This window comes from Neopsephotus bourkii, unplaced genomic scaffold, assembly GCF_033783945.1.
Source record: "Neopsephotus bourkii isolate Nb327-2 ecotype Australia unplaced genomic scaffold, CSIRO-AGI_Nbou_v1 NB_659, whole genome shotgun sequence".
NCBI classification, from domain to species: domain Eukaryota; kingdom Metazoa; phylum Chordata; class Aves; order Psittaciformes; family Psittacidae; genus Neopsephotus; species Neopsephotus bourkii.
In genome coordinates, this window is record NW_026901158.1 from 1,092,945 (window position 1) to 1,118,075 (window position 25,131).

The following is a 25,131-nucleotide window of genomic DNA, read 5'->3' on the forward strand; positions in this document are numbered from 1 at the left end:
CTGCCCAGGTGCTGGCAGCAACAATGTGCCCTAGGAGCTCCAGCCTAGGTGCATCTGCAGCCTTGGTTGCCTTGGCTTGCTCAGGAGCAGCTTTCCAGTGCACCCCCAGCTTTGCGAGGTTCTGTGATGGCAGTTAGAGGCACCCCCCCTCCTTCCCCGCCCTTAAAGCTTGTAAAATTTGTGTCAACTTAAAGGAACTCTTTGGAAACAAGAGCTCTTTGCACTGAGCAGCTCCTCGTGTTGAAACTTGGGGCTGAATTTAGGCCAGAACCGCCCTTTTCCTGTAACTTAAGCCTGTCATTTCCATGTGCTGGCACAGGCTGATGATGCTGGCTGGGTATGCCAGCTGCCGGGAGGTCTGTGGCAGCGGTGATCTTCATTCCTGCAGCATCCCAGTCTGTTTATCCCAGGTCAGGGAAGGGGTTGGAGCAGAGCATGTGCTGGTGGGTGGGCAGTGATCACAGCATGGCTGCCAGGTGCAGAACACCCCGTCCTTGCTGTGCTCCTGGCTCCAGTGCCAAGCTGTTGTGACTTGGAAGAGGTTGCCCACATGTCTGACAGAGATAGAGCGTTTATCTAGAGGTGAAACCTCTTGTAAGAGCTTCCTATCTGGTAGGCACACTTCACTAGTCCTGGAAAATCAGAGGATCCTGACCAGGCCTCTGTCGCAGGCTGTGAAGCAAAGCACATGGACTCAGGTGGTTTGGATGCACTGAAAAGGCACATTCCCTCCTGCTCTTCTACTCTTAAGTGCATCAGCCTTAGAGCTCTCTGCAGCTGTGACTGCCCCAAGCCAGGATGGTTCATACCAGCAGAGAAGCTGCTTGCAGTGTTGGAGGGGAGTGGAGCCCATCTGCTTAACCCGTGGGTGACGTGGCCCCGCAGCAGGGCCGCTGGTGGATCTCTGCTTGCCCTGAGCTCTGCCCCTTTCCCTCTTTCAGCTCACGCCACATCTTGTGCAAGGAAGGCAAGGCCGGCTCTGCACTGCCAGGAGGAAGTTGGATGCTTGCTCTTGAGTAATGTGTAACCAGCCTCTGCCGGCAGCTCCTGAGCTCTGTGACTTCCAGAGCAGTGACCTCGTTTTGGGTTGGCAGGCAGGAACCAGGAGAAGTGGGATTTAGGTCAGTCTGGTGTCACAGCATCCCTGTCACCCTGCCTCTCCTCACCTGGGCTGCACTGTGTAACCTCGCTGCAGGTCCTGGCCACCTCCTCTGTCCCTTCCCTTGGTGTGGCTCTAAGCTTTGGGCACCTCTTAATGACAGGGAGTGACAGTGCTGTTACTGAGCTGTGTCACCTGCAGGTGCTGGCCTGGCCTGAACTCCTGTGTCAAAGCTGGCACAGGCATGGTCTATGGGCAGGGTGCCCCATGGGGATGTGGACCCCAGTGAGGGTAGGAGCAAGCTGGGGGAAGGTCGTGCTGGCAGAGGTGTGCGGTTGAAGATGTGGAGACTCTCAGGTGGGGGTACTTGTGGAGAGCAGATGCTGGGAGCTGCTGCCAGGCCATGGGGAGGCGCTGGCTGACAGGGATGCTTCCCAGGCTGGGCCCTGTGGTGGTGGAGAAGCTGGCACTGGTCCCTCTGCCTTGTCCTGCAAGGAGGAGAGCTTCCCCCCCTGTTTGCCAGGGGGAAGGAGGGCCCTAAGGCAGGGCATCCAGATGCTTGCTGGAGGGCAGGGTCAGCACCTGAGTCTGCCCTAGGGGAGAGCTGAAGCAAGGTGGTGGCAGGGGGTTCACGTGCAAGCTCCTCTGCTTCCAGCCCTGGCAAATGGCTGTTCCCTGCCCAAAATAGCCCCTGTGTGCTGCCAGCGCCTGGCTGTGTCCTTTGGCCGACTTGGATGCTCTCCAGCTCCCACCTGTCCGGGTGGTGTGGATGGGCCCTGCTCCATGCGCTGGTGACCAGTGCTGGGTGTGCTCAGCAAGGGCATGGCTGGTGCCTCCTGCCAGCCCTTGGGCACAGAAGAAAGCTGGGAGCTCTGTGGGCAGACCTGTAGATCCACTGGGGAGGTGAACTGACAGGCAGAAGGTGTTTGCTTGCAGATGGGTTTGCCGGGGGCACCTTGCCTGTGCCAAGCTGTGTGGGAGCTTTGTTGCTTTCATCCTTGTGTTGTACAGGCAAGCAGTTCTTACTTTCACTCTCTTCCCTTCTTGGGCTTCCATGGCACGAGGGTACCTCATGTTTGTGTGATTAAGCAGCATCTTCCAGCACTGTGAGGAGCAGAACTGGCAGAGCCTTCCTTGGGTGATGGGTGTGCAGGTTAATGGCCATGTGCTGGGAGTGGCAGCTCCGAGGGGAACTGCTGGGACAGTGTGTGGGGCTCTGCTGATGGCAGGAGGAAAACACGGGTGGCATCAGAGCAGGCACCAGTCATGGCCCAGGGGAAACAAACAGCACAAATGGGTAGGACTGGCAGCAGGAGGAGCTGTCTGTGATGCAGTGTGGAAACCAGCATCCCTCCCTCCTGGACTTTGGAGGGCTTCCAGCTTGCCCTGTGTGTAGGGCTCTTGCAGCTGCGCTGGGCTGGACTTGCCTGTACCAAAGAGCCCACAGTGAGCCTGGTTGTGAGCTGATGCTGTCAGCTTGAAGGAGATGTGGGCTTGGCTGTACCAGCCTCAGTTACAATCGGCTTCCCCCAGGCTTCCAGTAAAATTCCTGCACTGAGAGGGGACAGGGCTTAAAATGCAGCTGAAGCACCGTGAGCACACGGAGTAGTGCAGGACACACCTGGGTGGACCACAGGGCAGACAGGACTGGAGGTACTCTTGTCTCCTTCCAGCCACCCTGTGTGTAGCACACCCTGTCGCCCCTGCCCTGCTGCTGACTGCTCTTCTCTTCTGCAGAATCATCAAAAATGTGGTCAAGACCTTCAAGTATTTCTTCGGCCTGAGGTTTGAGGTGAAGGGACTGGAAAACTTCGAGGTAGAGGGCCCTGCTATCGTTGTGTCCAACCACCAGAGCATCCTCGACATGATGGGTGAGGAGTGGTGGGAGGGAGGGAGCAGATGTCTTGCTCACCATTGGAAATCCTATTCACATACCCTGGCCAAGCAGCCCCTGACCAGCCACTCTGGGCTTCTGAGCCCACTGGTCCAGCTCTCCCCATCAGTGCTGATGCAGGAAGGGTCTCTCCTCACCCTGAGCTGTCACACCCCGTGCAGCACCCCAGGTACTCCTCAGCTTTGGGTGCTTCTCAGCTCCCTCTTACACCCCTGCCCCATGACAGCCTGGCTAGCCAGGCATGTGTGTCAGTGTGCTGGAGGAACCCTGCCTCTTGAGGGTCTTGCTATGACCTGCAGCCACCCTGCCCCTGTGATTCTGCTGCGTGCTGAGTCTCCTTCTGCTCTGTTGATGGCAGCAGAAAGAAGCAAGTAGAGAAACAAGGCACTGCCCTGTCCCTCTTGCTCCCTTCCACACCTCAGATCGTGTCTCTCGTTCCGTCTGGATGCAGGCAGAGGGGTGACTGCTGGGTCTCATCCTCTGCCATCATGTTAGGGCTGATGGAGGTGCTGCCTGACAACTGTGTCCAGGTGGGCAAGAAGGAGCTGTTGTACACGGGCATCGTGGGGCTCATCATGTACCTCGGTGGCGTCATCTTCATCAACAGGAAGAGCACCACCAGTGCCAAGATGGTGATGTCAGAGGTGGCCAAGACTATGGTGGCTGAGAACGTGAGTGTGACCGTGGTGCTGGGAGGGGTGGCATGTACTGGGCATCCCAGGCGGCATGGGGGGATGTGGTGCTCCTGGGGCTGGCTCAGCTGCAGCTCTTGGCAGGGCTGGCTGGTGGCTGGGCCGGCAGGAGGGAGCTCTGCAAGCGGATTGCTGGAGCAGAGCCTTATCTCTCCATGTGCAGGTGAAGGTGTGGGTGTACCCAGAGGGCACGAGGAACTGCACCGGGGACTTCCTGCCCTTCAAGAAAGGAGCGTTTCACCTCGCTATCCAGGCACAGGTAACGGTGCTGTGCCCCTGCTGGGGACCCCAGTTCTTCCACAGTGGGTGTTGCACACTGGGCGTGCAGTGATGTGGTTCGTTTGCTCTCTAGTGAGTTGTTTCACAGCTGAGCTCTTTACTTAAACCACCTTTAGGTGTCATAAGCACTGCCCAGCAGAAGCTGGGAGCCTTTTCCATCTCCTGCAGGAGTGACTTGGCCCCTGTGGATGGGTGGCTGCAGACAGAGGAGAAGGTGCCTTGTCCGCTCTGGGGACCACTGAGCACTGCAGCCCTGGTGTCCCATGTGGAGGGCAGAGGTGGGGACAGGCACACTTGTCTCCCTAGCTGTAGGCTTTACACGCAGCTGCCTGGCAGCGTGGGGTGCAGTGTCCATGCCCTGCTCCTGGGAGCACAGCACAGAGCTCCCTTCTGGGCAGGAGCCCAGCGAGCTCTTGGGGAACCCCAGGGCTGTTGATGCATTTCCCAATCCCCCAGGATGCAATGGTGTGGTGTTTGTTGATCCAGGATTGTTAATGCTGGTGGTTTAGAGCAACACCTGGGCTTGTTCTGTGTGCAAATAGCTGCTCCCTTCCAGACAGCCTGATGGTACTTCTTTGTTATGTTTTAAATGCCTTCTCTACGATGACAAGATCTGGGAGTAGGCAAATTGCTCCTTGGCTGCTGGAGCTGTGGGTGCTCCTCGAGGTGGTGCTTGCCTGGGCAGAGCTCCGGGGCACTGTGCCAGGGATGCAGAAGGCCTGGCAGTGCTGCCTGGGCCACCCTGCTCAGTTCCCAGCGGGGAGATGGAGGGGATGGATGCTTTACCTTCCCATGGCCTCGTTTCTTGGGGCTGGGATGACCCCAGGCCTGAGGGGAAAGTGCTTTCTCTAAGAGGGGTTATGGCAGGATCCTGGAGAAGGGGAGTAGGTGCCAGATGTGCTGGGTTCGGTTGGCCCAGCCCAGGGTGTAGCCTGCATCGTGCCATTCCTGCTGGGGTGATGCAACCGGGGCAGGGGCTGGCATGAAAGAGACAGTGGAAAAAGCACCCACCTCTGACACTCCCCCTGAGTCATGGGCTGTGGATTGTGTCTGTTATCAGCACTCAGTGACTGTGCCTTCCTGCTGTGTCTCTGGCTCTCTGAACCTTCCCTGAGAGAACTCTTTGCTCAAAAGCTGAAGGCACACAAGCTGCCGGCCCCACTCATGTGCTGGTCAGAACGGGCACCTTCCAAAGTCTGTGGGTCAGAAAATACCTGGCTTTGAAGCCTGGCTTGGGACTGTTTGCCTAGAGAGCCAGTGCTGATGGGGCTGAAGTGTAACTTGGTCCTAGTGCCCAGATATCCCCGTGCCTTGGGTTGCTGGGAGTGGTTTGAATCCCATTTGATTCCTGACTGTCCCAGCCTTTGGAAGCGAGTCTTGCCTGTGGGACTGTGTGGTGCCCTCAGTGTCTGGGAGCTGGGCCAGGTCAGCTCTGCTGCTAATCTCTGGGCTGCTGCAGTGCAAGTAACTCCTGTTTTTCCTCTTCCCCAAGGTCCCAGTGATCCCTGTGGTTTATTCCTCCTTCACCAGCTTCTATAACCCAAAGAAGAAACTATTTACATCAGGTACCAGAGCCTGAGGGTCTCTACAGTCACTCGGAGACAGGGGTGAAGCCATGCCCAGAGGAGACCTCTGGGTGTGGGAGGGAAGCAGAGCTGGGGTGAGCAGGAGGAGTCCCTGTGGGACATGTGTGGAGCCAGTTCAAAGCTCTTGGCACCAGAACCTGGGCTGGGCTAACTCCAACTGTAATTAACCACTGGGGGGGTGGTTTGATTTCAAATGGGGCACCACCTCTCCTCGTAACTGGTGTGTCTTCTCATAGGCTCTTCTCTTGTTCCCAGGCAAAATCAAGGTTGAGGTTCTGCCTCCAATCGAGACCAAAGGCCTGACATCAGATGATGTCTCTGACCTCACTGACAGATGTTACCACACCATGAGGGAGACCTTCTTCCTGCTGTCGGGCCGTCCAAGTCCAAGCGAGGCAAAGGACTCATCTTAGCTGCTTCTCCAGTGGCGTCACCGTGTGGTGGTGGCTGAAGGGACCTGTCCGTTGCCAAATCCCAAAGGGACTTCTCTTCCTCTGCAGTGACTTGTCACGCTGGGAGCACCATGGACCAGCACACACGGGTGTCCAGCGGGCGCTGAGGTCCCCGTTGAGTGGATTTCTCTTACGAGTTCCTTGTCTCCCAATGAAACTTCTTTCTCTGAATTTCTCAGGCATCAAACCTGTGCTACCAAAGGGCTCAGTGACCGGAGAGGTGAGTTCCCCAGCTCCTGTGGGCTGGCAAGGAGAGCCTGGCTGTCCCACAGGCAGCAGTTTGTATCTGCACGACCTTGATGCTGCTCAACCAAGGCTGGGAATCGGGTGAAGATGCAGACTTTGGCTCTCAGCAGCGCAGGGAGTGGGTGTCCTCCCTGGGCAGCCAGCACGGGGGAGCTCACAGGGTGTCCCTGGGACAGGGCCTGTCTCCCTGAGGGCTGTCCTTGTGCCACAGCAGTGTTTAGTGCTGGGGCTCTGTGCTACTCCTGAGCAGAGTCCTTTGTTTCCAAAGGAAGCACCAGGGCTGATATCCTCAGCTGGGGCTGCAGAGGGGAACGTGTGGGGCTGCTCGGTCTCACAGTGTGTCTTCAGGCTTGATTGCCTTGTCTGAACCAAGTGCCCTTGTGCACCAGTTGGGGACCTGACCAAGCCACATGTATGGTGTGGTACAGCCTTGCTGGTTTAGGCCTCTTCTGAGCAAAGCCCTATGCTTGTTTCTACCATGCAGAGCCACCAGCTTGTATTTAAAACCTACAACTGTGTCAGCCCTGGGCAAACCTGTCCTCATGGTGACTTGTTTGTGCCGTGCTGGTGGCTCGGCCTGCTCCCAGCGGGTGTCCTGGGGCTGTGGGACCTGCTGCAGATGCAAAGGGCTCTGTTCTGCTCGCTTTGCCACTTGTCATGGTCAGCACTGGCCGAAAGATGGTGCCTGTCCCATGTCTGTGCTGATCTCAGTGGAGCTGCGGCTCTGCGAGGCTTGCAACGCTCCTGCAGGGCCACGGGGAGGGGGAGCTGGAGCTGTGAGCGGGTGCTGAAGGCTTCAGCTCTCCCTCTGGGGGAAACGGATCCTTTCCAGTTCACATAAAGGGGTTTTCCCTGTGCTTTGGGGTGATGGAGGCCGCATCCCTTGCTGGGAGCGGCACAAGTGGTGATGCCCTCTGCAAAGAGCAATGCTGGGTCAGGCCTGTGGTTCTGGGGTACCTTCACCTCTAACTTGGGTTCAGGGAGGCTTTCGCTCTCCTGTTCGTGGTGCAGGGTGTAGAACTTTGAGACAAGGTGCCTGGGGCTGCTCAGGTAACCAGTGCAGATGCCTTCTGCAGCCTGCACTGGTGGAATTGGTGCCATGCGGCATCTGGGGGCTAAAGCCTCCACTGGGAAAGGCAGGGAATTCCTGTAACAGGGAACTGGGACTGGGGGGGCTTTATCAGAGGGGCCTTAACAAGTACGGACTCAGGGGTGAGACCCGCTGCAGCCGGGTCGGGGTGGGAGGATGGGAACTGAACCAGCACTTTGTAAGTGGCAGATAAGGGGCTGTCACGGAGGGTCCTGAGGGGAACGGTGTCCAGCGAGGGACCTGCGGCCTCGTCCCCAGCAGGAGGGAGCAGTGCCTCTGTGTGCAGTTTCTGCTGTTCACTTTTAATTGGGGTGACAAAGATGTTCTGTGCTTTAAAGAGAAAAACATAACAAAGTACACCTTTGGTTATTTAAATAAAGGAGAGTCCTGGTCGTGTGTGGGAGCTGCGGGAGGAGGGCTGCTGTGGGGTGGCAGGGTGCTGACCTGCTGCTTTGGGCAGGGGGGGTTCGGTGACCGAGGGGTGGTGGCAGGGCCCTGTCCCAGTGGGCAGAAGGGCTGAGCTGCTGCGCCCCAGCCCCACACCAAGCCATGGACCAGGAGCGACCTCTCCTGAGGAAGAGGAAGGTGGGGCTGTGTGGATGGAGCTCTCCTCCCACCCAGGCCCTGCTGCAGGCACCTTCCCTGCCAGCCAGGATCCCGCAGCCTCCGTGCAGGCACAGGAGCCTGTGTTTGGGTGCAATCCCTGCAGCTCTGCTCCAGGCAGGTAGGGGAGGGTGGTACCAGGTCGGTGACGTCTGCTCTGCTGTACCAGTGTGCCTGGGCTTGAGCAAACAGTGCTGGGGAGCTGTGTGTGTGTGTGTTTGTGTGTGCCGTGGGGCTGACAGCCGCTGTTGGGTCTGGGAGAGGCCGGCTCCATCAGCAGCCTGTGCTTGTGCCAGTGTAAACACCTCCCTCCCTGCCCAGGCCTGCAGGGATCTGTCCCTCCCTGCCTGTCCTCACCAGCAGTGGCACAGCCTTGGCCCTGTCTGCTCTGTGCTGGCAGTGGGAGTGACACAGGGAAAGGCTTCCTATTAAAACGGGTAAAACCAGCCCCTGTGCCTTCAGGCCCAGGTAGGAGCATTGCCCTTGTGTCCCTTTAGGGCACAAGGGAAGGTGCAGAGGACAGCGAGCAGGAGCAGGTAAGCTGAGGGCAAGCTGCTGCAGATACTGCACCAAGAAGCAGTGACCAGGCCACCTCCAGTGCTTGAGGCTGGTCCCAGAGAGCAGAACAGAGGCCACGGGGATGGGCTCCTACTCCCTGTACCCCACCAGTGATTGGCTGCACTCATCCCCTGCCGTGGTGCCTGGCTTGGGGCTGCCCCTCTGCACAACCCTTTGTGGCCACTGTCCCCCAACCACAGGACCTGTCCCCAGGTGTGCAGGCAGGAGCAGCTCTGTGCCCAGCGTGGTGCTGAGTGAAGGGTGAAGCAGGGCACGGTGCAGCCTCTGGCTCGTGGCACACGGGAAGGGGTTTATTTTCCGCTCTTGCACAGGAAGGGGTGAGATGCTGAGGGTGCAGAGTCCGGTTTGGAAGTAACTTCATGACCTCTGCTAAGGTGAGCTGGGAGAGAGACTGGAGATGGCAATGGGGAACCAGCCCTCTCCTGCCACCCTGTGCCTTCCCGCAGGTGATGCGGCTTCGCCCCAGCCTGGGGCTGCACTCGGCTCCCTCCAGTTCCTGGCTGCTCGCTAGAGCTCGTTCTTGCAGGAACCTGGGAAGAGGGAAGACAAGCAGCACTGGTGTCAGCTGGGCCGGGTTGGTCCCTTCCCCACTGCTGCGCGGGGGTCATTCAGCCTCGGAGGAGGCCTGACCTCGTGCCTTTGCTGCTAGTTTAAAGGAGGAAATGGGTTTTATTCCTTACACGCATCCCCACTGGGCACATAATGGGAGTGTGCAGTGGTGCCTCAGCTTCACAAGGCACAGAGAGCGTGGTCCTGAGCTCCATGGGATGCCCTGCAGGCCCCAGTGGAGCACTAAAGGACAGTCCTGTGTCCTCCAGGGACTGCCAAGACCAGGAGAGGGACAAAACCAAGTTTTGCCTGCTGGGTCAGGCTCGGCAGAAGTTAATTCCAGGACCTGGGAGTCATCCCTTGGAATAAATCCCTGTCACCCTGTGACAGTGCTCGCATTCCCTGGCTGTCACCAATGGTATGTACCGGGCAGTACCGGGAAGCTGGGTGTGCTGGAGCACTCACTGGTTCCGATGCTTGCCCCTTGCTGCGGTGGTTGTTAAGTGGCTGTTTGCTGCCACTTGCTCTTCAAACAGGTTCTTTGAAGGCTTTTCTAGCTAAGGCATTACCGCAGGCAGTGACCTGGGACGGCTCTGCCCTCAGGTTCCCCTCAAGTCTTTGGAGCACGGGGCCTGGTTTCTGGGCTTGTTTGACTGCAGTGAATGTGCAGAGGAGCTGCAAGGAGCTGCCTGTTGAAACAGTGGCCAGAGCAAAGCTGCAGGGAGCTCTGCACACACCTCGGGGCCAAGCGGGGATGGGCAGGACCCCTGTCCTCAGCCCCTTCACCCATAACAGCTCTCACCAGGGTCATCGTCAGAGGCTGCGACCTGGGGACCCTCCCTGCTCCATGGGCTTCAAAGGGAAACATCTGAACCTTCCCAGGCTCGTAAATCTGCCTCCATCTGCGCTCCCTGCCCCTTCCTGATGGACCTGGGGGGCTGGGGCTCCTCTCCTAAGGGCTGAGTTAGAGCAGCACAGGAAGGGGATGGCCACCCCATGCAGGATGCAATCACTGCCTCTGCCCCAGAGGTGCGTTCCCATGTGCCAGCCTTGGGGCTGCTGCCTGCTCTGGGGGCAGTCAGATGGTGCAGGCACAGAACCAGCTCTGCAATGGAGCTAATGGGCTGCTTGTGTTCATCTGCTGTTAATTACAGGCTGCTGAGTTTAGGGAGACAGGGATTAAGGTGGCACATGTGTTCCTGATGGCGCTGGCCCACATCTGCTCCCCGGGGCCAGGGTGGGAGCAGGGAGATGCTCCAGGCACTCACAGGTCTCCAGGCGCTCCTCAAGGAAGGAGATCTGCTCGCTCAGGGACTCGATCCTGTCCAGCTGCTGCAGGGAGTGGGACAAGCGGCTGATGGGGTCTGCGCCGACGTCCTCGGGCACGGAGGGCATGAGGTTGTGGAAGGGGGCCAGCACCAACTCCAGCTTCTGCAGGGACAAGGGGAGCCCTGAGCGTGTCCCCGTGGGGTGCAGCACCCACACTGACCCACTCAGGGGCTTCGGTTGTGTTCAAAGGGCTGTGGGGCTGGAACCCCTGGAGCCCAGGGGGGATCCTGCAGCATCTGAGCCCAGGGGGAAGTTATAAATACAGCCAGGATGGAGGAAACCCCGGCTGCAGCAGCACAGGAGGGAGCAGGATGAGTGCGGCCTCGAGCTGCTCTGGGGTGGGGAGGATGCGGCAGGGAGGGTTTGTGCTGCAGGTTTTACCTGCTCCAGTGCTTCCACTCTGCTCCTCAGCTCTTCCACTTCTTCCTTCACTTCACTGGGGGGACCTGAGGAAGGGACCAGGAGAAACTCAGTGAGTGAATGCCCATTGCCTGCAGTGAAGGGGAAGGTGCTGGGCAGAGAGCGTGCTGCAGGGCTCAGGCCAGGATCTGGTGCCTTCCACTCCCCCCCATAATGAGCCCCTGGCATCAGTCCCTGGAGCATCATTTGGATCCAACGCCTGCTCCAAGCACTGATCCAGGCCTGCTGCTCCCAGGCACAAGCCTCTGCTTGCTGCTGGGTACCTGCAACAGAGCAGGAAGTTTCCAGGCAATGGGGTGATGCTTATGGGACGGGACGTGGTGAAGCCCGGCCCCCCGTGCCCGTGTCAGAGCGGTGAGCACCAGGGTCTGCCCCTGGGCAGGGGATGCGGGCGGGCGGCTCGTGGTACCCGTGCAGTCGTGCCCTGCTCTCCCGGCGTGCGCTGCCTGGGCTGGCCCCGGCGCATTATTACTCACGGTACGAGTTTGAAGTGTCACAGCGCGTACCAAAAGTAATAATGGGCCGTGACCAGCGGCGCCGCTGCTCCTCGCGCTGCAGGCACCCTGCGGGAGGGATGGTGACGATAATGATGATGATGATGGTGATGATGATGATGGTGATGGTGATGGTGATGATGATGGTGATGGTGATGGTGATGGTGATGGTGATGATGATGGTGATGATGATGATGATGGTGATGGTGATGATGATGGTGATGGTGATGGTGATGGTGATGGTGATGGTGATGGTGATGAAGGAACGGCCACATCCGGGCCACCACGGCCAGGCTCCCTCAGCCGTGCAGAGAGGCAGAGGCTGGATGGGTGTGCAGGGAGGTTGGGTGGGTGGCAGAGGTCACCAAGAATAAAGCTGAGGGGCTCTGGCCGCCATCCCCTCTCCTGCTCCAGCCGCCCTGGGGTGCTGGCTGCTAACCCCAGCTCCCAATGAAGGGGGACGTTACCTGCGTGGCTGAAGGCTCCTGGCTCCGGCGCCGGCACCAGGGGCTGGCAGCTCCTGCGGTCGGCAGCGAGGCTGAAGCCGTCCCGGCAGGCGCACTGGAAGCTCCCGGCTGTGTTGAGGCAGAGCTGGCTGCACCCATGGCTCTGCCCGGCGCATTCATCCACGTCTGAAACCAGAGGTGCAGCTCAGGGTGCTGCTGGGTGCGAGGGGTGCCATGGCTCAGCCATGCACAGGGCTGGGTACGCAGTGGGACCGGACTGAGCTGGTGCTGGTGCTGGGTGCAGCTCTGGGTGCTCTCAGCACTGTAGGGTCTGAGCACAAGACCCCCCCCAGCACCGGGGGCAGCCTTTGCCCCTGCCCCAGGCTGGGGTAAACCTGCACTAATCCCAGTGGGACCCTGTCCTCTGGCCTCAAAAGAGCCCAACCAAGGAGCTGTACCCGAGGTCCCAGCCCTGCACTGGCAGCGCTCGGCTCCCATCCAGATTTACGGATGGGGTTTTGGCTCCAGCTGCTGTGCACACAGAGCCCATCACCGCTCCTGGAGCTGTGCACACAGAGCCCATCACCGCTCCTGGAGCTGTGCACACAGAGCCCATCACCGCTCCTGGAGCTGTGCACACAGAGCCCATCACCGCTCCTTGCACGGGGCAGTTCCTGAAGCTGTTCCCACAGCGCCAGAGGAGCGGAGCCGCTTCCCACGCCCGGAGAAGCTGTTTTAGGCACTGGGGAATCGCTCCCCCCCCTGCGCTGGAGCCGGGGCTGTCAGCGCAGAGCTCAGCCCAGCGGGGTCGATGCCACCCGCCCCTGCTCTGCCTTAGGGAGGCCGTGGTGCAGTTCGCACCGCGCTGCCCCTTTCCCTGTCTGCTGGCGGGGAGCAGGGGTGCTCTGGAGCTGGGTGCCTGCCGCCCATCAGCCTCCCTTCCCCTCCCTCCCGGGGGGTTTTCAGTTCACGGGTTTGGTCTCTGCACTGAAGTGAGAGGTTACAAAGGCTGGGAGATGGATCGTGACAAACACTCGATCTCAGCCTCCCCGCAATGCGAGGGCTGCCCTGCAGAACCACGGCAGAGCCTGTGCTTGCACTGACCCCGCACAGAGCAGCGCTGGGTGCCGGGGGGACACAGGAGGGCTGGGAGCTCCCCTGGGGGCTCAGCTTCCCATCCTTTCCTGTCCAGAGCACCCGGCACCACTGCCCAGGACAGGATGTGGTGTGCGGAGGGCAGCTCCCTGGTTCCACTGTGCTCTGAGCACCAGGCACGTGCTGGTCCCTGTCCCGCACCAAGGGCTGGGGGCTGAGGAGCTCTGGAGCCCCGCGGCCACCCTGGTGCCCCCAGCCCAGCCCAGCCCAGTCCGTACCTGTCTGGCAGGCTCGTCCGGTCCAGCCGGGGGGGCAGAGGCATCTGTTGGGCAGGGCGCAGGTGCCACCGTGCTGGCAGGGCCCCGAGCACAGAGCTGAGGGACAGAAAACAACCACAGCATCACTGACAGCGCCCACCAGCCCCTGTGTCCAACCTGGCCTTGAGCACTGCCAGGGATGGGGCAGCCACAGCTTCTCTGGGCACCCTGTGCCAGCGCCTCAGCACCCTCACAGGGAAGAGCTTCTGCCTAAGAGCTCAGCTCAGTCTCCCCTCGGGCAGGTTCAAGCCATTCCCCTTGGCCTGTCCCTACAGGCCCTTGTCCCAAGCCCCTCTCCAGGTTTCCTGCAGCCCCTTTAGGCACTGGAGCTGCTCTCAGGTCTCCCCTTCAGGAGCCTTCTCTTCTCCAGGCTGCCCCAGCCCAGCTCTCTCAGCCTGGCTCCGGAGCAGAGCAGAATAAACAGAACAGAATGAACAGGACCTTGGGATGGAGCCTGGAGAGGGGCCAAAGCCCCTGCAGGCAGCACAGCAGGAGGGAGGATGGCTGATGGGCATGGGCTGGGGATGGACTATCTGCTGGTGCGTTCTGCATCTGTTTTGTGCCTCCTGAAAGCATTTCTGTTCCATTACTGCTGATTTCTATTGAAAGGACTTACTCATTTTATTTATCCTCTGGTAACTAGAAAGGTAATAAGTGATCCCAAAGGAAAACTGCCTGCGAGGCAGCAGGGGAAGGCTGGGAGTTAATCAGACATTGAACAGCACCTGGTTGTGATGCCAGAAATGTAAATGCTTCCCTACAGGGAGGCTCTGCCTGCGGGGCAGTGCTGGTAACGGGGTGAGGGCTGCATCCAGGGCCATGAGCTGCCTGGTCCATGGGGCCTGGGGTAAGGATGAGCACAGGCCCCAGGGTGGCACAGCAGCATCTTACCTCTATTGCAGCTGAGTGGGTGTCCATCAGCCCTGCTCCAGCCGGGACAGCACGAGGCCACGGGCTGGGGTAGCTCTCTGTACACCTGCCGGTAGGCAACCCTGTAGATGGTCCTGCAAGGCAAGGATGGGGCTGAGCATCTCCCCCAGGCACCCATTCCCATGGGAGCCCATGGACCGAGGCAGGATGGGGTCCGTGGTGCGGGCAGCATCCTCACCTGTACGTGCTGCAGAGGTGGCCCTGGCAGGTGGTGAGGTAGGGCTGGTACACGGGCTGCACATGGGACTCGCTGGAGGCAACGGCGCGGCTCCGCGGCCCCGTGGCACAGACCCTGCGGCTGAGCAGAGCGGATGGGTCAGGCCCTGCTGGGCCCAGCGCACCCCTCCTGCGCTCACAGCATCCCCTCCCCTCTGAGCACCATGGGCATGGCAGGGCCCAATCCCCCAGGGACAGGGAGGGGACCTCAAGCTTCAACCCTTGGGGATGCTCAGGCTCTTCCTCCCCTCGGACCCATCCCAGGGGAGCCGCTGGAGCCGGGACCTAGGGGGGATTTACCCAGAGCAGTTCTTCCATCCATCGCCTCCCTGCCCCTGAAATCACTCACTTCAGGGGAGGGCTTTTCCTTTCTGAGACTTCTGCATTCCACAAATGTGCTCACCAGGAGGTGAAGATTTCACAGGGAGGGTCAGGCCCAACGAGGAAAAGTGGAGGCCAGGGGGAAGTCTCCCTGCAGCCTCCCTGAGGTAACGGTGATCTGCCCAAAACTGCCCCCAGGTTCACAGCCAAAGGGGTCTCGGTTATAGATCCCTGTTTTCCAGCATTTTCCAGCCCCAACAACTCAGCCCTGATGAGCTCACCCCAGCCTCCCAGCCCAATTAGAGACTGAAATAAAAGCCTGGGAATTAGCATGGCCATCAGATGGCTTCTATTAACTCCAGAAGCTCCCCTCAGCCTCGCTGTTGATGCTGTAGAAGATGCAGGTTTTAAATGGCAATTGTTTGTTTGCAGATGGAGGATAAAGCTCCAGCTCAGGCTGTGCTTCAGCCACCACCAGAATGGAAAAGGTTTAACACGAGGAGAGGGTTTCAGTGCAAACCCAAGCTCTGCAGACAATGAGCTCTGTCTGGGGTGGGTGTTGAGCTCCTGCTCCTTTTGGCCTGGGATGAAACCAAGCTCTGGGCTCCTTCTGACTCGGTGGGAATGGAGCTGGGCCTGCGCAGACTGTGCTGGGATCCAGAGCACTGAACTGGCCCACGAAGGGGAATCACCGGAGCTGCCAGCACCAGGCTCCCAGAACCATGGACCACAGTCAGCAACAACCCACGGGGGCTTTCTGTGCCTGGACCGGGCATCCCCTGAGAGCTGGGATGCTGCATCCTCCTCTGATGGCTTGGATGCTGCATCCTCCTCTGATGGCTTGGATGCTGCATCCTCCTCTGATGGCTTGGATGCTGCATCCTCCTCTGATGGCTTGGATGCTGCATCCTCCTCTGATGGTCTGTTTGCAAGGCGACTGGTGTGACAACGAGATTGCAGGGGTATTTGTGCAAGATGTGCTTGAAAGAGGCAATAACAGCTCATGGGCAGCTCGGGGCCTGATGAACCCTAGCGTCTGTGCCTGCTGCGAGCAGCCAGAGTCAGAGCATTTCCTCTGAGAGGCTTTTCCCCTCCAGCACAAAGCAGACAAGGAGAGAGGGGCTGCGGAGCCGCGGCTGCCCCGGGAGGAACCTCAGAGCCCTCTCCCAGCCCCACTCCAGGCCGGAGCTGCCGCGGGCTCAGCGGGGCTCCAGTCCCCGAGGACACGGAGATGGGCACACACGGGAGGCGCCGGCAGCGTGGGGCTTACCCTGCCCGGGCCAGCCCGGCCGCGCCGCTCACGCCGAGGGCCAGCAGGAGTCCGAGGAGGAGGCAGGCGCCGCGGGGCATGTCCCAGGCCGGCTCCGGGGGAAGCGCTGGCTCCTACCGCATCCTTCAGCGGGGATCCCTGCGGGGAGACAAGAGCAAGGTGAGCGCGCAGCATCCGTCCCACTGGGGACATCCGACGGGAGCCTCGGGGTCAGAGGGGTGGCGCTGGGCGGACACAGGAGGGCTGGGGCAGAAGCTGGTGTCATGTGCCCAAGCACAGGGCCATTGCTGAGTTGAACCCCAGTGCTCCCCCAGGACAAACCCGCTTTGCCCCACGCGTTTAAGCCATGGCGGTGCTTCACCCTTGGGCACACCAGGCTCAGCACACAGGGGATGCTCTCACAGCACCAGAGGCCACACTGCTGCTTGTCGGGTGGCAGGGAGGGGACCTGTGCCACATAAACCACGCTGCCAACTCCAGGCAGTGAGGGCAAAACAATGGCCCTTAATTTCTTAATCCATAGAGCATTGTAGAGCTGCATTTTCCCACCACATAACGCTGAAATCTGATCTTCTCTTTAAAATACAAGCTCTGGCCAAAGAAAAGTGCTGTGAGGGGCGAATGTGCTGTCTGCAGAGCCAGTACTGAGGGAGTCACACATAGAGAGGCTTTGATTCTCTAGCAGAGGACACACGAAACAAGGCTGAAGAAGGTCCCAGACAATATCCAATTTAAACAGTACCCAGTTTAAACAATACCCAATTTAAACAGTATCTAACTTAAACAAACCACTTGGCCTCCGGATGGCAGCAGCTACAGGAGGAAGAACGGAAGAACCCACCTTAAATATACCCCAGTTAAAGACAGAATCAATCTTTCTGATTAACCCTTGAGGAAGGAGCAGCTTTACAGGGAGGCCACACAAGACGCATCCTCTGCAACTGGAAATGCAGAGAGCTGCACATAAGCTGTATGAAATCCCTCGATGATATGAGGGGGATTAGACTGGAGAGCTGCAGGCTCATTCCCAAACTCATCTGGACAATTCCTATCTCCAAAGCATGTTGTTAGGGATAACCTTCCCAAACCCGCTGACCCAGAAGTTCCCAAAGCCCTTCTCCAGGGTGCTCAGAATCACCTTTTCCTTCATGCAGGTGGAGAAACTGAGGCATGGAGAGAAAGCAGCCTGCCTGCCCCCTAACACCACATGCTTTGAGCACGTGTCCATGATGATGGTGCTGAGCAAGGGGGACACTGCCTGAGCTGCCCCTCCTCTCCCTGCTCCATCCCTGAGGGGAGCACACGGCTCTGCCTGCCTGAGCAACAGGCTTCGTGTCACAGCAGCTCCACTGGTTTGCTGGAAAACACCATTGGGCCCCCTTATCCACACCCTGAATTCAGCAGCACTGCAGAAGCCGAGGCTCTGGCTCCAGGACAGGAGGCTCAACCACATCCCCACCCCATCCTACAGCCCTGTGAGCTATTCCCATGGAGCACAGCCCAGCAGGGAACTGCTGATGCCCAGACCCACAGTAACCATCTTAACCTCAAGCCCAGCTCTGAGGCTGTGAGCAGGATTTTGGTGATCCAAAGCCTCCATTCCCCTCCAAACACAGCAATAAATTCAGTCTGTAGTGGCTGATCTATGGTACCCCCTCCATCGGGAGATCAAACCTTGGCTGACCTGCAGGGAACACGGTGGAGAAAGCTCCTTTCTCCCCAGTCTTCCCCAAGAGACCCCAGGGCACCGGTGTGCTCCTCACCGCTCGCTCAGCCTCTGCTCCCAGGGCTGTCCCTCACAGCCCCACATCCCCAGCCTAAAACAGAGTTTGTTGTTTCCCTGAAGCGGTCAGAGCATCCCTCCAGGTCCCACGGCGAGGGCTGCCTCATAGCAGAACTTGTTCCAAAAGCGGAAAGTCTGATCCTCTCCACTTGATTTGTAACGAGCTGATGAAAATCAGCCTCTTTAAAGCGGCTGGGGAGGCTCCAGCCTCTTGCCACCCCTATTCTAATCCTCCTCTTTCAAAGCACAAAAGGAAAAGCTTTTCATGCTCAAGAAGGATAAAAGTAAGAGAGGGTTTTGTCGTTTTGTCACTGCCTTTCTAAGTCTCTCGAATGAAGAGCTGAAGCCCCGTGCAAGTGAAGCAGTGTGGGTGCATCTGAGCTTCTGCTGTTTCAGGGGCGCTCCCCCCGTGAGTCCGGAGTCCCTCACAGCCAGAAACATTCCCATAACTCTCCCAAGCCTGCTCTTGCCACAGCAAGCACGGGAAAATCCAGCCCAGAGAGTGGGTTTGTCCAGCTCTGCCCATGAAACCAAGGCTAAACCCCAGCTGATGCAGCAGCAGGAGTCAGGGTCTGCCTGCAGAGTGGAGCAAGAGAGCCCAGTCCCTCAGGAGGATGGAATCATCCCTATGGGAACGCCACAGCTGCACCTTTCCAAGCCTCCCAGCCTGGTTCTGCAGGTGAAACCAACTGCGTGGGGACCTGCCCTGGGAGCCAAACCCTCCTGGAGAGGGATTTTCCCTGCTGCACGCCTCCCGCAGCTCTCTGTGCTGGCTGGGATGCGGGGGCAGGATGGAGCGAGGACGGGGACGCTGCAGCGGGGCGCAGGACACGGGTACCCTGGGGGGGCTGCAGGGATCAGGGTACCCCGGGGGGGGGCTGCAGGGATCAGGGTACCCCGGGGGGGGCTGCAGGGATCAGGGTACGCCGGGGGGTGGAGAGTGCAGGACGCGGGTGCCCGGGGGTGGATGCAGGGATGGGGTTACCCCGGATACCGCGGCCCCGTCTCGGGGCTGCTCCCCCCGGCCCGAGCTCGGTCTCCGGGCGCTGCCACCACCCCCCCCCCCGCCGGGCTCTTCCCGCAGCCCCGCCGCAGCCACCCCTCCCCTCCCGCGCTGCCGCAGCGAGTCCCGGTCCCGGTCCCGCTCCGCCAAACGCCGCCCCGCGCCAGTCCCGTCCCGTCCCTCCCCGCCGAGGATGCGGCCGCCGGGACTCACCGGTACCGGTACCAGAGCCGGAGTCGCCGCCGCGCCGCGGCCCCCGCGCGTTTCCTCCCCCGGCCCGAGCCGGTCCCTCCGCCCCGGCCCAATGAGCTCAGGCGGGAGGAAAACGGAGCCTCCAGCCGGGGGGAAGCGCCGGGGCCCGGGGAGCCTCCGCCTGCCCCCGCCCCGCCGGCCCCGACAGCCGCCACCTGCCCCCGGCGGGGGACCCGGCCCCGGGGACCCCCGGGAAGCTTGGTCCTTGGGGAGGGGGGGAACATGCAGGGACAAAGCGGGATCCCCCGGGGGAGCCTGGCACTGGTGGGGACATCCTGGTGCTGTGCCCCGTGTGCTGCCGCTGCGGAGCGGAGCCCGGTGGAAACGGGGTTTATGGGCGATCCCGGTCCCTGCACTGATCCGGAGCCTCACCTGCGGTGTCCTTAGAGCAGGCTGAGCCCCACAGCCTCTGCCTGCCCCACACTGTGGGGACACCGAGGTTCCTCCCCCCCAGAGCAGCTCGCTTGGGTGGGCTGGGGATTAATGGCAAGAGAGGGAGATGCCAGCACAGCCCCTGGCCCAGGGGGAAGTGGTCCCTCACCAGTGGCCAGAGTGAATTCATTTCTCTTTGCTAAAAACCCCTATAGCTGCTTCTGCACCCCAAGGGGGACAGATAATTCCAAGAGGAGGCATCACCCTTCCCTAGGTTAGAGACCTAACACCGCCCTGGTCCACACACAGCCCCCTGTGCCCCGTTAATCCCCCTGAGCTCATTACACCAGCAAAGTCCTCCGGGAGCAGGCGATGAAGCACCAGGACGGGGAGGCTGGTTCCCAGCAAGCCCCCAAGGATGCTGAAAGGATTCCTTGGGCGTTATTTATCAAAGCAAACTGTGCAGCTCGGGCTGTGCCAAGCTGCCACTTGTTTTGTCTGCAGTTTGCGCTGGGAAATGGGAGCCCGAGGGTTATTGTTTCTGCAAGTGGCTCAGGCGCCTGCCCATGCACAGACCCAGCCTCGGGGATGGCAGGGGGCTGCTGAGCAGATGAATGGCAAGATACAGCCCAGGGGAATATTTGTTCCCATTAAGCTTTGCAATTACATTTTGAAAGCATGTAGGCACGTAAAGGAAATATTTACCGGTTACACAATAATGGCTCCAAAAGAGCAACTGAGATGTGGCCCGTCCCTCCTATTTCCTCATGGATACGATGAGGCTGTTGATTGAGCTGGAGCTGCACCCTCCAGGGAAGCTGATGGGTGCTCGATGTGCTGTGGGGTCCTGGATGGACCCGTGTACACAGAGCATAAACTGCTTCCCTGGGGAAGGGAGCGGGATCAGCTCTGGGGTGTGCTGGGGAAGGTGGAGCTCCAGCAGCACATGGAGATGGGATCCCCAGCAGCACAGGAAAGGCTTCTGGTGCGGGTGGAAGTGCAGCTCCACGTCCCACAGCATCTCAGAGGGCACAAGCGGGATTGCTCCCTCTCTGGATCCAGCCCACCTCTGGGGAGTGTTTTCAGCTCAATCTCACGAGCACAAAGCCCAGGCACCTTTTCCCGAGAGCCTTGAGAGGTTGGTAATTACCTCATTGCACAGAGTGTGATTGTGTTCTGTGCTGTACGGGGGGATGATGCTCAACTCGCCTAATAACTGCAAAGTGCACTTGGAAACCAATGGAAAGCTTTGACCCACTGAAAGCACAGGATTAGATCTCACAGCCAAGGCACTCACCTTATCCGCCGTGCTCCATCATTTGTCCTGGGCACGGGTCCTTTCCTTACGGAACATCTTGGTTTCTTGCTGTGAGAACAGAAAATGCTGTTACACTCCCCTGCTCATGCAGGCAGAGATCAGTGACCAACCCCTGCCCACAATGAGGGGTTCCCTGGATGCTCCCCAATGTCCTTGTGGGGTGGGGTGGAGGACGAAAGCAGGATCATGGCCACAGGGTACTTGTGTTTGGCACTGAGCCCACTCCACGAACGCTCACTGGTGCATGCAGAGGCACCGTGGTGCTGGTGGTAGGGCCCGGGGATGCCCGTCCCTTCCCTGCTGCACAGGGCAGGATGCACAGCGGGTGTATAGGAGCATCCTCCCCTCGCTCGCACGAGCTTGCAATGGAGGTTACACCAAGGCTGGGATTTTCCAGGAGCCCAAGGAAACAGGATGCCCCATTCCTGCTGGCACTGTCCTGGGTGTATACAAGTTCCCTTGCACGAGTGTCAGTTCAATGGTGAGAAGGGGATGGATTCACTGACACCCAGCACCCTCATGCGCTCATCTTTCAGCTCCTTGCAGGACACTGACACCCATCACAGGCCTAAGCACATCGCCTTTGAGGTCCCCATGAGAGCCTCCTCAGCCATCAGGCAATCGTTCCCAAGTGCCCTGCAGCATCTGCACATTCTGCAAGTACTTTAATCACTAAATGTTTGCTTTTCAGTTCCATTTACTGGGTGAAGCCTTTGCTCAAGCAAGTGCCCGTGCCAGCTGCTTAAGGACGGCATATAGCCTGTTAAAAGAGCATTTACTCCTCCTCTCTTAAGGAGGGTTCAGTGTCCTATATGCTAATATTCATGGTGGTGGGAGGAGGTCCCACAGGACACAGCTCCCCTGGAAGCAGAGGGGTTGCAGCAGTGCAGGGGGCAGGCTCAGGCCTGTTGGCTCTGTCAGTACCGGTGTGATGAGTGTCTGACAGCGCTGTCAGTCACAGGCTTTGGCTCCTGCCAGCCAGTGTCTGAATGCGAAGTCCTGGCTGGGCTGGAGCCTTCCCCTGCTTCCTGCAGCGCTCCCCCTTGCACACCAGCAGCGTGCTCCCACGGTATCTCATATTAATGCTTGTCTCCAAGCCAAGAGGGAAATATTTCTGCCCATCCTCCCTCTTTGATTTAGCAAGCTCAAAAGCTCCTTGTGTCCCACTGCTTTTGCCACCAGTGTGAGCTGGCCAAAGCACGGGGCTGGCTCTGGGTGAGGGTTTCACCCACCTCCCCATTCCCTAGAGCCCATGGGGGGCTGGAACTCAACTTTGCTCTGGTTCTGTAGGCATGAGAAAGGAATGATTAACAGAGGAGAATTAATGGGAGATGAGCGCTCAGGTCCCGCCTCAGGAGCCCTCTCTTCAGGGAGGAGAGCTCACAGCCCATGGCAGCAAACGGGACGTGCCCGAGCACACGAGCGCTTCCCCAAGCTGGGGCCGTGTCTGCAGCGGTGGCACATGGAGACAGACGGATGGGGACAGACAGAAGAGTGACACACATACAGATGCAAAGCTGTGCCGCTGCTCCCAGCCACGGCTGCCCCCATCCCTGCTGTGTACAATGGGCTCTCGCTGGCCTCCGCAGGAGGCTTGCACAGAGCTGGAAGCACTTGCTAAAGCAATAGGAATCTGTGGTGCTTCTGAAGAGAGGGGGAACGGCTTTTCCTGGGCTAGGACAAACTCCTGCTCTTCATAAGGCTCTTTGTAAACTTGATGCTTAAGCGTAGGCTTTGGAGCAGCCCGCTCTGCAGAGCTCCATGAGGAAAATGACCTCCCACTACTCCATTATGCCCCATATTGTTCTGGGTTGCGTCAGCTGCAGACCAGTCATCTCAGTGGAAATCTAGAGGAGCCCATTGATGCAGTGGGATCAAAGCAGGTCAAACCAAGAGGAGTACTTGGCCCATAGGGCTCGCTCTGTCGTCACCACTTGCCCAGAGATATGCATATTGTGACCGAGATTCGATTCCCACAAAGGGACTCTTTTTGCCTGAGTAAGAACTTTGCAAGCATTAAGTGTCTTGGGGACATCATGACTTAGAGACACGGAGACACAGAGCTGCAGCTGTGCAACACGGAATGTGTGAACAGGGCAATGTCCTGTAGCCACGTTTATTCTCCCTCCTGTGCACACAGATGAGTTCTTATCTGCATGTAGAGGAGGCAGCGATGGCTGGGAGTGAAAGCTGGGAAATGATTCATCCCACCCAGGAATAAACTGAATTTTGGTGCTTTCTGTGAAATCTCCCTGGCAAAAGTGGTGTTAGTCCCAGGGAACGGTCCCCACTGCTGCTCCCTGTGTCCCTCCCTGAGGAGCGTGGTGGGGATTGCAGTGGGCTGCATGCACGGCTCCATCCCTTCAGCGCAGCCATCGCAGCGAGCAGCTCAGGAGAGCGTTCCACACAGGGCTGGGTTTTGCTCTGATTTTCCTTCTCTATCAGGAGAAAGCTCCTGGAACCTGCACTAACTGGAGCTGCTCTGCAGCCACCTCCCTGGCTATGGCCAGGAGAGGAACCCAAGCGAGGACAGAGTGAAACAACACTTGTGACTCCCTCTCCTGCTGCAGAGACCCTTTCCTTAGTTAAAAGCTCAACCTCCCCCTGCGTTCCTCCCTTCTGCTGCCGCTGGGCCCGAGTCGGGGTCGTGTGCTCCCATTTGCTGCAGTCTGTAAATCTGTCTCCCCTGAGCAGCCCCATCTGCAGCAGCAGAGCCTGGGAAAGGGCTCAGGCGAGCCTGCGGCCCGGATTCCATTTCTCTTCCTTACCTCTCGGGAAGCCTGTGCTGAGCTGGTGGCCTCACAGCACGGAGGGGACTGACTCCATGGGCAGAATGGATGCTGGGTCACAGGGAACAGCACTCAGAACGTGCCAGGGCAGGCTCTGTGATTGCTGCTGTTACCCAGAGCAGGGTCCAGCCACTGCATGGGGGCATCTGTCTCTCCCAGCTTCCCAGGCGGTGTCAGAGCTTCCCAATCTGTTCATAAATCACTTTTACCACTGACAAAGCCGTGTTATTTCTTATGTTTGATTCTCTGCCCAGGGAATTGATTCGGTGGATGTTAGACCCTGGGAATTAGGCTGGGTTATTTCTACCGAGAGCCATACACCGCTGTGTCCTACTCTGTGCAGCCTGACAGTGCCTGGGCATCCCAGCTGCTGCTACCCATGGCCAGCCTTTTATCCCTCAAAACCCCAGATCCTGGACTGAAATCCTCCTGCCTGCACTGTGCAGTGACACAGACCAGGAGGGCAGGACCCACAGGCAGCTGAAAGCAGAGAGCAGGCAAACACCCAGCGCCATGGCTGTAAACCTGAGAGGCTTTGCCCAACTCCTGGCACGCACCTGCACGCTCTGAGCTTGGCCGTTAGCCAGGGTGAGCACAGGTCTATGTGACGGCAGGGATGGTCCCTGCCCGCAGCACCGCATCCTGCCCGCATCCTGCCCGCATCCAGGAGCTGAGCTCTGTTGCAGAGCAACCTGAAATCAGCAGCATCGCGGCTTGGGGTCCTGCTGTGCGGAGGGGAGAGCACAGGCAGGGGAGTGCAGGCAGGAGGATGAAGAACGTGGTGTTGCACCAGAGATGTTCAGAGAGCAGACAGATGGAAAAAGAGAATGAGTTATGGAAAGAAAAGGGATTTGCTCAGGATTTCCAGCTATCTCACAGGTATTCTGCAAGTGTTTGCTGCTTTCCTCTACATGCACAGAGGTGAAATCGACCCTCCAGGTTGTCCACCCCTGGAAAGCAGCCTGAGTGCCAGGGGCCTGAATTAGACCCAACAGTGCCGCAGGTTGGGCTCTGCTGTGAGCAAACCACCCCTGGAGACGCTCCTCGGCTCAGCACGTGCGCGGCTCACACAGCCTCAGCTGAAGGATGCTTGAAAACCCCTTTTGCTTCAGCAGCCCTTTGCCAGTGCTGTGTGCTCCTAAAGTTGTATCTGCCTGAGCAGGGGCAAAATCCCACCCAGAGCCCTAGAGGACACCCTCCCACTGCCCCCATCCCTTCCCATCCCACCCCATCCCATCCCATCCACCCCGTCCCCGCTGCGGTGATGGCCGCAGCTCGCTGGGTACCTGCGGGGCGCCGCCATCGCCCGCGGTGCCGGGATGAGCCCCGCTGCCAGCGCTGCGCTTCCCGGTGCCTCCCGGCGCCTATCCCTGCCCGGCTGCCCCCGGTCCGGCGGGCCTGAGCAGCCGCTTCGTGCCATGGCCCCGCACAGGCAGGAGGTGGCTGCCGAGGTGGGAAAGGGCGGCTTTTTATGCTTTTCTTCCTGTATAAATCAGGCCGGGGATGGACAATCCCAGACAGGACTTCCTGTGTGTGTTGTGCTCTGATAACGGGCGCCGCGAGGAGAACAAACACGGCCGGAGGGGGAGAGGGGCCGCGGGGCGGCTCCCCCGCACCGTGCCCATGGGGACGGCCACGGCATGGAGAGGAGGCAGCCGCGTGGCCCTGGGACATGGGGACATCTCCCTGCAGGCCCCCTGCCCGCCT

General features: G+C 59.2%; 2 protein-coding genes across 5 annotated transcripts in view; one reads left to right on the top strand and one right to left on the bottom strand.

Moving 5' to 3' along the window:
* Positions 1-6,159, top strand: part of AGPAT2 (1-acylglycerol-3-phosphate O-acyltransferase 2) — a 41,619-nt gene extending 35,460 nt beyond the window's left edge. Inside the window, exons 3-7 of one of the 2 annotated variants that reach the window (XM_061352399.1) lie at positions 2,837-2,970; positions 3,489-3,664; positions 3,849-3,944; positions 5,457-5,529; positions 5,806-6,159. In XM_061352399.1, the coding sequence (XP_061208383.1) occupies positions 2,837-2,970; positions 3,489-3,664; positions 3,849-3,944; positions 5,457-5,529; positions 5,806-5,963 (637 nt within the window). In that variant the 3' untranslated portion in view covers positions 5,964-6,159. The remainder of the gene's footprint in view (positions 1-2,836; positions 2,971-3,488; positions 3,665-3,848; positions 3,945-5,456; positions 5,530-5,805) is intronic. The other variant, XM_061352400.1, reaches the window with a different exon arrangement.
* A 4,074-nt stretch (positions 6,160-10,233) lies between these two features.
* EGFL7 (EGF like domain multiple 7) lies at positions 10,234-24,879 on the bottom strand. Of its 3 annotated transcripts, XM_061352401.1 has the most exons (8): positions 24,711-24,878; positions 20,615-20,683; positions 14,279-14,398; positions 14,062-14,174; positions 13,132-13,227; positions 11,780-11,944; positions 10,780-10,844; positions 10,234-10,500 (listed from the first exon to the last, which is right to left on the bottom strand). In XM_061352401.1, exons 1-8 carry the CDS (start codon positions 24,842-24,844, stop codon positions 10,249-10,251), a joined length of 1,014 nt encoding a protein of 337 aa, XP_061208385.1. In that variant the 5' UTR covers positions 24,845-24,878; the 3' UTR covers positions 10,234-10,248. The 3 variants fall into 3 exon arrangements, with proteins under 3 accessions (XP_061208385.1, XP_061208386.1, XP_061208387.1); XM_061352402.1 differs by lacking the exon at positions 13,132-13,227 and having other exon boundaries at positions 24,711-24,879; XM_061352403.1 differs by lacking the exons at positions 20,615-20,683; positions 24,711-24,878 and adding an exon at positions 15,908-15,999.
* Positions 24,880-25,131: the final 252 nt, after the last annotated feature.

Excerpts from the sequence above, each read along its gene's own strand:
- EGFL7 (XM_061352401.1), bottom strand. The coding sequence starts at position 24,844 with ATGGCACGAAGCGGCTGCTCAGGCCCGCCGGACCGGGGGCAGCCGGGC. Across the intron at positions 20,684-24,710 it reads GCGATGGCGGCGCCCCGCAG|CAAGAAACCAAGATGTTCCG; the intron begins GTACCCAGCGAG and ends CTGTTCTCACAG. Across the intron at positions 10,845-11,779 it reads AGGAGCCTTCAGCCACGCAG|GTCCCCCCAGTGAAGTGAAG; the intron begins GTAACGTCCCCC and ends TCCCTTCCTCAG.